Source organism: Natator depressus, chromosome 9 (genome assembly GCF_965152275.1).
Source record: "Natator depressus isolate rNatDep1 chromosome 9, rNatDep2.hap1, whole genome shotgun sequence".
Classification (NCBI taxonomy): domain Eukaryota; kingdom Metazoa; phylum Chordata; order Testudines; family Cheloniidae; genus Natator; species Natator depressus.
In genome coordinates, this window is record NC_134242.1 from 91,341,131 (window position 1) to 91,353,835 (window position 12,705).

Below are 12,705 nucleotides of genomic sequence, written 5' to 3' on the forward strand. Positions count from 1 at the left end.
TCATACAGTATCCAAAGGGACCGAGAGTATTTCGCTAAAGCCACTTAAAACAAGCTGACGCACATCAGCCAAATAAAGTGCCTTGTTCATCGGATCTAGCCTGTTGTGCAGGGGAAGGTGCAGTGCCATTATTACTGTGGCAGGTCTATTAGATCTCTCTATCCTTGTGCTTATTGCAGCTGAAGTGACGAAAATTTCTGTAATGAAACCAGGGAAAATTTGTTTCACTGCCAGCCTGGAACTCGGGCCAACTTTGCAGAGGTTCACAACCCTTTCAGCAAAAGTGGTCTGAACTTCCAGGGAGCAAAGCTGAGGTTTTCATGGCTTTGAATCCTGAAATGTGCTTAATTGAGTGTTCAAAACAAAGCTCAGGTGGGCTCCAAACTGACATAAACTGAAAGTAAAAAAAAAAAAAAGCCTGCAAAGCCTCCTTTGGACCAAAACTGTGAGCTGCCCCTCTTAGGTATTACACACATTTGGGTACAGACTGGTATAAACTGGTCACAAATAAATTGAGGTTGGCAATTAGAAGGAGGTTTCTAACCATCAGAGGAGTGAGGTTCTGGAACAGCCTCCGAATTGCAAGGGATGGTGGGGAAGGGATAGCTCAGTGGTTTGAGCATTGGCCTGCTAAACCCAGGGTTGTGAGCTCAATCCTTGAGGGGGCCATTTAGGGATCTGGGGCAAAAATTGGGGATTGTTCCTGCTTTGAGCAGGGGGTTGGTCTAGATGACCTCCTGAGGTCCCTTCCAACCCTGATATTCTAGGAGAATGGGATTATATGCAGGGGACTGGACTAATGACCCAGGAGATACCTTCCAGTCTATGTTCCTCTTCTTGTCTGGTATCAGCTGATATACGTGATTTCTCCTGCTATGGTAACTCCATGCCCCAGAACCATTGTTTTTGCAGTAACACATGTGAACTCTATCACATTACTTTGTTACAGGGTGGAATGTGATATTGCTCGTTGCTCTGAGGACCCAATCATGTAACTTCTAGGTGGTATAGGGCCCAGCTATGGGTAGGCTGTATCATTGTGGCTGAATTTCTTTAGTATGTCAGATCACGTATACGATTTTAACAGTAGGCTCCTCACATTTTGCTCTTATTATGTGATAAAAGCTTCTATCTTTGAATAAAAGAAGGAAGCCGGCATTGCACAGCAGATGCACTTTTACTCACTCATAGCTGCAAGACAGTCCGATCAGTTTAGGTGTCAAATGGAAGTGATAGCTACCCAAATCCTGGGCGGCAGCTGATCATGTTCAGAGGCAGGGCAAGAATTTTCTCCTTCACCACAGAGTCATAGATTTTTAAAGCCAGAAGAGACCATCATGATCATCTAATCTGACCTCCTATATAGTGCCGGCCAGAGAATTTCATCAAGTGACTCCGGCATCAAACCTGTAATATCTAGCACTGCACAATTTGCACATCTGGAAAGAGACCAGATGTAATGACCAGATGTGGTGTGGCACTCATATATTTCCTAACATGTCCCCCCAGAGAAGTCTAATGGAAGTAGTGGGTTAAAGTGCTGCAAATACGTTTGCGCTCAGTGGAGTTACCAGGGTGGAAGCTGGTGCAGAATTTGTCCCACACACTGCACATTGGTGGGGGGGAGAGTGGAGTCCCTTCTGGAATAAGCCTGTTAATAATGTCATCATGCCTTGTCTTTCCATACAACTATTATTATTTATTTTAGTCACACTTACTGTGCGCTAGGTGCTTTGCAAGCATTTAAGGATGATCTCTGCTCTGAGAAGTTCACAATCTAAAGAGCTTTAATATAGACTGAATTGTTTTCATTTCAGATGCCTGTGAAGCTCTGGAAGTTCCCTTACATCTGCTCACTCAGGGTCTGCTTACTCAGTGCCCTCTTGGATGGCCTTAGCCAGGATACATCCACACGTCAGAGCTGCTTCTGTAGCACACCAGTTTGCCCATTTAGGGGGTGTTATACTTGTCTCCAGGTACCAGCTAGCATTTGGTCCATGAAATGTGGACAAGTGCAAGCTACTGATTTTGTCTAGACTTGCATGCATAGCCCTGAACAGGGAATAAGAGGAATCTGTGTCATAGAGTACAATATATATCATGTGCGAAAGTAAGGTAGCAATGGTAACATACCTTCATTGACCATCAGATCATAATTACATTACTGTGATTTTATACTGGAGGTGAGGGTGTTTTAGCATTAATATAAAGATTCAGATAATTGGCAGACTAAGTGCCTTCACATTTTCACCACTATTACGCCTTCACTTTTATTAAACAGCACTTACCATATATCAATGAAATATTCAATGGTATTTCATTACTGAACGAATCATTGAAAAAAATCACTGCAATGGAGGTTAACTTTACTTTGGCTTCTTGAAATGACATGGTACTTGCTAGCTAATTAACAGGTATTTTTATGGCCCTCATTTGGCTTAAGGATCAAACTGTCAAAGAATTTGGTACCAGCCCATATGAACTTTTCAGTCCTGCCGCGTGACTGGAACGTGACCGCAAATTGTGTAAAGTTTTAGTATGATCTAAGAGCTGATTTTCAGCTTTGAATGATGAATATAACAATCCCTCTCCTCCACCCCATCCCCCCACCGTTAACCGTGTATTTCCATGACAAAGTACTGAGTGGCAATACTCACTTTCCATTGCCTCCCCAAGGAGAGGGAGCCTGGGAGGCTTTTGAAGAGTTCTGCAAGAAACAAAACCAAAAGGTAAATACAGGAGATAATTCTCTGTTGGTTCAGGAGGAGATGCTAGTAAGATTTAAAGCAGATTAATATTGATTACAAGACCTGGTGCTTCCTGTTTTAGCTGCAGGAGCTCTGGTGCATGCCGAATATCTGCCCAACTTTACTATCTCATAATAAAATAGCTGGTTGGATAATTAGTAGGCTCCAATCAGGAGTGTGAAAGTCACTTGATAAAAGACTCGACATACCAAAACTCCAGTAAAATCAGATGCAGTTCGTAAAGAAGTGGTTTAATTATCCTTATCTAAAATTTATTCTGCAAAGTAAGCTCTTCAAAGGCTTTTCACCTTCAGGAGTATCTGCACGCTTTTCATCAGACAAAGGAAGCTTGGGGGTTTGATGTTTGGAATTAGGGGAACCTATATATTGCAGGTGAATGTGATGCAATATATATACACAACATGAGGGGACAAAAAGAGTCTGATTGTCGGGATATGAATGAAGTCCCTTGCTTTTATAGTGTGTATAAACACATACTTTCCCTACCCATTCTCTCTTTTGCGTTGGTACAGCACCTAACATATTGCAGTTGCTACCACAAGCAAACAAATAATAAAGCCTAGACTTTGCTAGCTTTATTCAGATTAGATAGTATCTTATTCAGCAACAATTCCCATTAAGGGTGGTAGAATCAGGGCCTTAGTTATCTAAGATGAGTAACAAGTTGCCTCTGTCTATAGCGACTGTATATATTGCTTTTCTTGCAAAGATTTCAAAAGGCATTCTGAAAATTCAATTAAGCTTCACAACACCTCTGTGAAGTGTTTGAATTATTATTATTATTATTATATCCACTTGATTACTTTCATACTCATTTTGCATGTGAGGTCCAAGGTCACAAAGAGAGTAAGTGGTAGCCAGGAATAAGACCTTATTCTCCTGATTCCTCAACCATAGCTTTCAGAAAATATTGACCAAACTAGATAACACCATCCAGCAGAAAACACTGGTTTGTTTGTGTGGTCTTTGTATTTCCTTAAACATGTCAACACTGAATGGAATGGCTTGGCTTAGATGGTGTGTGTAGTGTATATTTGTGTGCATGTCCACGCATGTGAAGGAGAGGGATCATTGAAATAATCTGGAAGGTCTTCAAACCATGAAAAAGCAGCTTTGACATTAGCTCTCCTGAATGTCAGGAGAGTGCTGTGGGTTAGAGCTGAGTAGAAAACAGTTTTCCCATCCCATGAGAGTTTTTGAGATTTTGAAAAATGTTCTTGTCCCAAATCAGGATGAAAAGAAAAAAAAAATCTCAAAAAACAATTGAATCGGGTCAATGTTTTGTTTTGTTAATTTTAAAACATGGCATTTTGATTTTGACTTTTTAGTTTTTTAAACATTTTTAAACATACATTAATTTCAATTTCAAGTCAAAAAGCCATTTTGATCTGAAAAACCGAACTTTTTTTGTAAAATATCAAAATGAGACATTCTGACAATACTGAAACTTTTTTTTTCCTTTGTTTTTTAAATAGTAAATTTGTCTAAACGGACCCTGTCTTGCAAGCAGTTTTGGTTTTGATAAATCTGTATTTTCTGATGAAAAAAAGTTCTGTCGAAAAATTCCTGACCTGGTCCCTGTACTGTAGGCCTAGAAGGGTGACCAGATGCCCCGATTTTATAGGGACAGTCACGATATTCGGGACTTTTTCTTATATAGGTGCCTATTACCCCCCACCCCATCCCAATTTTTCACACTTGCTCTCTGGTCACCATAAGACCTAGTGAGTCACCTTCCACACTGAAAAGTGTGCAAAACTTCAATCTGAACAACAGCTTTGTTTAAAGGCCCAACCCATTTAATAAAAGGCTCTGTATTTCCCCAGCTGCCCTACTGAAAACCTTCGAACCATGCCTTCTTTGTGGCAAAGATAAAAGACAGAGAGCATCACGTAGCAATAGGAAAGTCATATTTTGTTACTATTTCTCTTTCTTAAATGTGAGTCTCCTAGACTTTGAATACAAAGAGATCCTGAACATGCAATTCACGCACAGTCCCAGCCTGTTTTGAGTGCACATTTACCCCATTTTACACTAGGGCACAGCACCTTCACTAGATGAAGTCTCTCTTTTGTGTCATTCAATCTGAAGCTCTAAAAAAACCACTTCTGAGATTTTTTTAACTGCTTCTCAAAATATGGGCTTGATTCTTATTTACTCTAAATCCACTTTGCTCTGGCAGAGTAAAGGGACCTTAAGGTGAGAGTAAATTATATTTACATGCACTTTAAGTTTCTTTTACACAACTAGGGCAGGGTAAAGTGGCCTTTTTTTAAAAGAGCATCAGGCCCAAAGCCTCTTCTTAGAAAGAAATGTTTAAAAAAATAATTGTCTACGGTAAAATATAAACTATCAAAATTTTCCTTCAGAGCCAGGCTATTTTTTCCCCAAGAGACAGTAGCCTAAATTCAACCTGGAATAAGTCTGAAGTAACTGGGAATACATTCCATGGAAGATTCTAGGCCAGTGAACGTGGGGTCTAAGCCCAATAAAGTCAACAGGAAGGCTCCTGATGACTTCAGATGGCTCAGGATGAGGTGCTGACCAAGGAATAATGCCAGTAAAGTTACAGGGAATTGTCAAGTGCAGAAGTGGTGAAAGTCAGATCCGAATCAGGCCAGAATCAGTATGTTGGTCAGAGCATGGCTGTAGGTTTTGACTAGGGTGACCAGATAGCAAGTGTGAAAAATCAGGATGGGGTGGGGGGTAATAGGCCTTTATATAGGAAAAAGTCCCAATTATTGGGACTATCCCTATAAAATCGGGACATCTGGTAACCCTAGTTTTGACACAGGATCAATTCCATTCCCTCCTTACAAACATCCTGCCCACGTCTCCCATTGCAGAGGTTAAAGGTGGGGCTTATGTGGTGCAGTGTGAGTTGCATGAGACCTCAGTGCTGGGATGAATGTCATTCTGTATCAGCATAAATTAAACAGACTAAAGATTACCTTAAAATATTCCATCAGAGATCTGGAGTACTTCATAGCATGGTCTTTCTTTAGTTTAAACATTCTCAAGTAGAGGAGTGATAAGCATCGGTAGCTGCAGTATTCAGGAAAAGATTGTATTAATTCCATTGCTTAATGAAACCTATAAACTATAAAACAAAAGCTGATCTATATTTTGCAGTCTCTCTTCCAAGGTTAGATTGAGAAACATAAGCAAATGGAGAAAAATAAAAAAAAATGCACAAAAGCATTAAAATCCTATCTTGATAACAGTATAAATTAGACAAATAAATGTTTAGTCAGCTGCTGAAGAAATCCATTTGTTATCCTTTAATAGTTTAATGGAAAACAAGAATAATGATCTTGTGTAAGCTGCTTAAGTAATTCAGTACTTTTAAAGTCCTCTAGGATTTTAGCTGTTTCTACATTGTTGCAATGGGACTCACCATAAAACTGCTAGTTTCTTGTCTCCTTCCGTGGCAGATGAGCCTGTGAAATTCTTGAGTCTCATTGCATACCTTGTAAGAAAGGTGAGGAGAAGAGGAAATTGGGCATTAAGATGCTTCGAGGAAAATTGGTGACACTCTGAGAAATAACTAGATCCGCTTCTAAAACTACAATAAATAATGACCACAATGTTTCACAGTAATGGGATGAGTGTAATATTCAACAGAAAGCAACACTTAAAATTTGGAGGACTAAAGTAAATCATCAGCCCATTTTCTGGGCCAATGAGGTGAATTATTTTGGAGTGTGTTAATGCTGCCAAGATAACATTACAGCCAGCACTCTGGGGTGACAAGCACTGTATTAGTTTGCAATGAGTGCTGGCCAAAAACATAAGGTCTCAGTCCTGTTTGCACTGAAGAGGAAAATAATATACAGCTAGGTTTTACATTTAATAGTGTGGGGTTTGAATAACACCTTCCATTCCCACTCATAAATGCCTCTGCAACGTCTTTAAAATATTTATATATGAAGTGGTATTAAATAAAGGAAAGGTCATGTTCACAGCTTTTTAAGTTCTTAGCCCCATTAATTTATGATGCTTGTATATTTTGTCTTTCCTTTCTATTTAATTGGTGCTGTCCAACATTTGGGTGATAAAAGGTTGAGCATTCCCCCCACCCCTCTTTTTTTAAAGTTGCTTTAACGGAGTACACGCCATTCCATGCATTTAGTCTCTTGAAAATCAATTCATCGCATAAAGTCATTGTTCTGAGCCTTAATGCAATTTCACAGGTACTTGTGTTAGAATAAGTAATAGGGTTCAGTGTTGCGTAAGAAAGTTTTAAGGTATCCAGGCAGTCTTGATGAGTTCTCATTTACAAGGAAGTAATGGAGTAGCAGGCTGCACTGCTCTCCTGCTGACACCCCTGTCATCACGTCCCCTTATGCTCTTCTAGCAAGGCACCCTTTAGCTCCTTAGCATTCTGTCTTCCATGCTCTTTGTTATTGCTCCAGTCACACTGAATGAACGTGGTCAAATGCAGAGATGTGTTTCTCTTCAGGATTTGCAGCGTTAAGTTTGGGATTTTAGTGTTACAATTAGTTTATACACCTCTGAGAGTCAGATCTCTGACATTTTGAGTCACTGTGATGCTCCACTTCTTTTCGCAAATAAATGACTGCTGCAGATACCCACATCTCAGAGCAGTTAAAATGACTGGAATAGATAGAACAAGGGTCTGCCTGGAGAGAGCATGATGATGGGGAAAAGTAACGTAAATCTCTTCTACATAGTATCCAACTGTAAAAATCTATGTTGAAGTTACATTAAGGACCACTTTTTTAAAAAAGGCACACATACAGTTTCACACCTCATTTGCACCATTCCCCACTGTGGCATATGCAAATCATGTATTTGCATGTGCAAGTCACCATGCTTGCAGTTAGGGTAACTTTGTGTGCAAATGAGGCTCAACTGCTGCATGCACAATTTTGCACATGTAGTTTTGAAAATCAGGCCCTGTGCGGCTTACTGAAACCCACATTATACGGTTAAATCATCAGTGCTCACTGCTCCAGGATTCCCCAACTCTCTTATTTTGTGAAGAATCACACTGTGTGAATCTCTTAGAGTTCTGGTGAGTCATGAGCAGATGAACAGGGGTTTACTTTTCTGACTTGTGGAACCATTTGTCATTCATAGCTTCATAGATTTGAAGGCCAAAAGGGACTATGATGTCATCTAATCTGATCTCCCGCCTGGCACAGGCAACAGAAATAGAATTTCGTCAAAGGATTCATGATCAACCCCAATCATCACAGGGGTGGTGTTGCTTTAAAAATGTATATGAACACAACACACACCAGCGGCCCTAAGAGTCTCCTCTTTCTTATGGGAGGGATGTCAGGATGCATCCCAGAATCTGGAAAGGGTGAAGAGTAAAATTCCTAGCCTATGAAGTCAACTGTAGACATCGGCATGGAGATCTAATTTACTTGCACAGAAGACAGGTTCTGATCCTGCACTGTTAAAGTCAATGGGGGCTTTGCCATTGCCTTCAACATGCACAGGACAAATCCTTAGACACTAGGGTGAAGCGTGCTACAGAAAACCCTAAGATAGCTAGATAGAACCACTCAGCTTTGCTCCACACTCCTCCAAAACATGCAGGCTACTTACCAACAATTATAATACTTCAGACATAGCACGTTTCATCACAATGACAAATCACAAAGATCTCAAAGTGCTTTACAAAGGAAGTCAGTAAGATTACTGTCATTTTACAGATGGGCAACTGAACAGATTTGCCCAAGGCCACCCAGCAGGCTAGTGGCAGAGCCAGGAATACAACCCAGCTCTCCTGAGTCCCAGCGCAGGGCTCTCTCCATGAGGCCATGCGCCCTCCCTGACATACCACTCTCATGCCATTTGAAGACAAGATAATGCTATTGTTTACTTTTTCACACCGTTTTGTGCTTATAAACTACATTAAGTGACCCACAGTTAAGATGCAGGCACAATGGAATGAAGTGGGGAGACTGGTATAGCTTTAATTCTTAATTTCACTGTTCTTCAGGGTTTAACACCGACCCCAAATGTTGTGTGAACATCATTTTTATGGCATAATCTCTTTCATTGTTCTTCTTTTTAACAAGTGTTGTATGTAAATACATATTTTAAAAAATTTAAAAGGCTTATTATTTATCCGAGAGTAACAAGCTTCTTCAGATCTGATACGTTTTATTATGTAAATACCTCCTCATTCAAAATGTAAAACATGCGTTTTTTTGGATAGACTCGAATAACTAATCTGACACATTAGAGTCTCTCATATAAACAAGTCCTATCAAAACAAACATTTGGCCTGATTCTGCTTTTCTTTTCACTGGTGGAAATTAGGAGTAATCCCACTGAAGTTAATGGTGTTATACCAGTGTAAAAATGGTGAGAGCCAGAGGGGAATCGGAGCAAATGGGCAAAATCCTGATTGCTTTAATCACAATTAAATTTAATCCTATGGATTTCAATGGGATTATCTGTGAGTAAAGTGAGCAAAATTTGGCCCCTTAGTTACTCTGTAGAGTAAATTCTATGGAGTCTACCCTTTAGGGCAGCTATAGAAAACAGGCGCTGATTTTCAAATACTAACTCAGGCATTTTAATATTAGGCAAAGGTTCTTATGTTCTGGACTGAAAAATTATGTTTAAAAAAATTAACTCAGTGAATTTCAGTGGCTTTTTATATCCCTTTTTTAAAAAAAAAAAACCCAACCAACCACTCTCTCTTTGTCTAGATATACACATGCAAAAGTTGCTCTCTGGATGCGACCTTATATACCAAGTTAAAGCCTAGAACAATTTTTTACAGCCAAGTTATAAACCTCTGCAAAAACAGGGTTTAGAATAGAGATCTTGATCGACTGATTTTAATGTTTTGAATTATAAAACTACACCTTTTAAAAGACAAGTGTCATTGCCAAACGGTGAAATTACTATACTTTACTTCCACCCACTACATTTCAATTTTAATTTTATGAATATTGCAAATTATAACACTCACATTATAACCTCTAAAGGGGATAATTTATAAAAGCAGTGTCCATCAATTATAAATTTTCCATGACATTAATAAAATGGCAAGAACTAATTATGATGACTTCTGAGATGAAGATGCCTTGGACAAATCATTAATATGTTGAAATGATATTTTTTAAAACAGAGCAGGTTCTAATTATGACTGAAATGAGATTATGAAAATGATCACAGAAAGGACATTAACCTGATGAGTTCCACAGTTTCTGAGTACATGGTGTATGGAGATTTAGCTTCTAATGGATCTCGCTCCATAGCATTCCCGCACTCAATGAAGGAGAGAGCAGCATCAGCATAATTCACTGCTTTGCCGAACTTCTCCAACTGAAATAGGAAGATGAAACCATCAAGATGATGCTTCAGCTTTTATTTCCAGCTAGATAGAGCACAATGTATACAAAGCAACATTGACATTAAAAATGCATACATTAAAGAATTAAAGCCAGGTCATGTTTTCACCACGCTGGACAGATAACATAGGGCCAAGTCCTCTGCAAGTGTAAAAGAGTGGAGGTCTGTTGACTTCAATGGAGCTACACCGATTTATCCCAACTGAGGGTGAGACTCAGTACAATCTTTAAAAAAATCCATGTTCCTCCTTTGATATACTAAGGACTTTGTTTGAACGCTAGTATGCAAGAGGTAAGTAACAAATCTGTATGCCACTTGTCAGGAAAATGTGACATTCCATTATGATTGTTGACCCTCCTCCCACTCCAAAATCTCATCACTTAACTTGCAAATGACACCCTGAAATAGTGGTAAAAAAGTAAAAAAATATAGCACTGCTAAATATTTTATTTTACTAGAATTTTATAGCAAAAAGGTTTTTAGCCCTGATAATGGTTGTGATTAAACTGACTTAGACATACTGATTTCTTTTTTATGTGTAATGAATATTATTGATGACACTTTTATAGTAAGTATTTTATAATAGTATTTAACATTTTCAATTTCTGATAGGTGGATGTAAGACTTTCACTAATATGGCATTTAATGTAAAAGAATCAATAAAGCTGAAGTCTTCCAAAATGTCTTTGTATGTCTCTATCAAAATATTTCCAATGCACCTGCACACGTTTTCTGTTCACAAAATGGCAGCTGCTTATAACAATAGATTAAAGTTGAGCTTTATAATGGCATATTTTACTCTGCTGCTACGATTTAGTAGCTCTCCTCACAAGACACATTCCAAGCTCTCTATTTTCATGGGGCGTTATCATGTAGATTTCTACCCTATTGTTCTAATTGCGCAAAATTCAGCCTGGCAACAAAAGCTTGTTTTGTGTGTGCTTATGTGACAGATGCCCTCTTGGCTGACACAATGGGGAATGAACCAGGGATCTCCAGAGTTAATAGAATGAGCTGCTACAGCTTAAGGCTTTGTAAGTACTCCTTTTCTTTTTGCGGATACAGACTAACACGGCTGCTACTCTGAAACCTGTCATAGCTGCAGACTGTAACAACTCATATCCTCTGTAGATTGGCACAGCGGGGGACATGTAACACCTTCACCACTGGGTTACACTTATTCTACAGTACCCTCTGAACAGTCAAAAGGGAATGCAGACCTCATCTCATTCTTCTCTCTTTTCCACCAATCACTGCTCTTGTTTTACCCGAGGCAAAACCTTGTTTCAGGTGTTCTTTGGAAGCTAGTTTTCTATGTAATACAGAAAATTAATGTAGCTTTAAGCTGACTTAGCAAAGGCACATCCTCTTAATCAATGGCGATAAAGCCATGGGACCTAATTCTGCTCTCACAAACAGCCATGTAAATCCAGGGTAATTCCAATGAAGTCAATAACATTTCTCTAGTTTATTGATGGTGCAAAGGAGAGCACAATTAGGCCCATTATCTCGGGCATGTTGTACGCTGTATGTAGTCATTTGTTCTGATGACAGTGTGCCCAATCATAAATGAGTGGATCCCTTGCCCCTCTTCCAGGCAATGACGGGTTTACATTGGGTCATTTCAGAATATTTCAAGCACCCTCACTTTTGCCAGAAGTCCCTTCTCTGTGCAAGCACAGCAGCATCGCTTCCACATCTTGTTAACATTTCCTGACACTTGCAGGGGTCACACACATTATCTTCCCAAGCACAACACCACATCTTTCAATTTGGCGTGCTTCATTGTGTCAGCACAAAGTAACCAGAAGCAATTGTTTCCATAAGACAATTAATGCCACGGGACTGTACGATAAACGAGTTACTTGGAGAAATACGTGTGCAACCGCATTTGATGAAAAAATGAAAAAAGATCTAAATAGTGGAAAGAAAAGGCAGATACACGGTTCATGGGCATTTGTGGCTGCTAATAACTTATACCACAGCAGCTGGCCTGGCATTCTGATCAGAGCATTGGGGGTGTCAAACTACATGTGACATGAAAGGCCTGCCTGCGGGCAACAACATGATGTGCCATGCCTTTTCATGTTAGTTCTGCTTGAGAAACACCCCTAATTCTACAAGGCATAGTCAATGGTAAGAAGATGGAAGACAGGTCAACACTGTCTTGAGTGAATCAGGCTGTGGAGAAAAGCGGATTGACATAGCATGTTGAGACCATCATGAGCTAGAGTCTGTAAATATTTGCTAGCATAGAGGAGGCAGGTTTATGCCAGAACGATGTGTGTTCTCCTTAAAGGTCAATCAGCTGCAGGAGGTGTTGTCAGTCGGCTTCTGTGAGCCTTCCCTGTGTATAGATGTCAGCATTCTGACTCAACATGTTCTACTGAGTCAGTCTTAAGTGATCAGCGTGGGCCACCTTCTGTAAACGGGCACGTCAGGAGGTCTGACTTCTAGCTTAGTGACAATCAGGGGATGTTGCCAAAACCCTGAGCCTTAGCTCTGCAGGAAACATGCTGAACAGAGGCCGTGCCCCTGAATCGGGAAAAGGAGCACGGAGAGCTGACATTGGCAGCTTGATCCCTTCTCTCTC

At 39.7% G+C, this 12,705-nt stretch overlaps 1 protein-coding gene across 5 annotated transcripts in view; it reads right to left on the reverse strand.

Annotated features, from left to right (window-relative positions):
• AFF2 (ALF transcription elongation factor 2) overlaps nt 1–12,705 on the reverse strand; it is a 437,890-nt gene that overhangs the window by 16,573 nt on the left and 408,612 nt on the right. For all 5 annotated transcript variants that reach the window (XM_074962630.1, XM_074962634.1, XM_074962635.1 and 2 more), the window contains 4 exons: nt 9,949–10,085; nt 6,166–6,237; nt 5,720–5,813; nt 2,658–2,707 (listed from right to left, as the gene is read on the reverse strand). In XM_074962630.1, the coding sequence (XP_074818731.1) occupies nt 2,658–2,707; nt 5,720–5,813; nt 6,166–6,237; nt 9,949–10,085 (353 nt within the window). The remainder of the gene's footprint in view (nt 1–2,657; nt 2,708–5,719; nt 5,814–6,165; nt 6,238–9,948; nt 10,086–12,705) is intronic.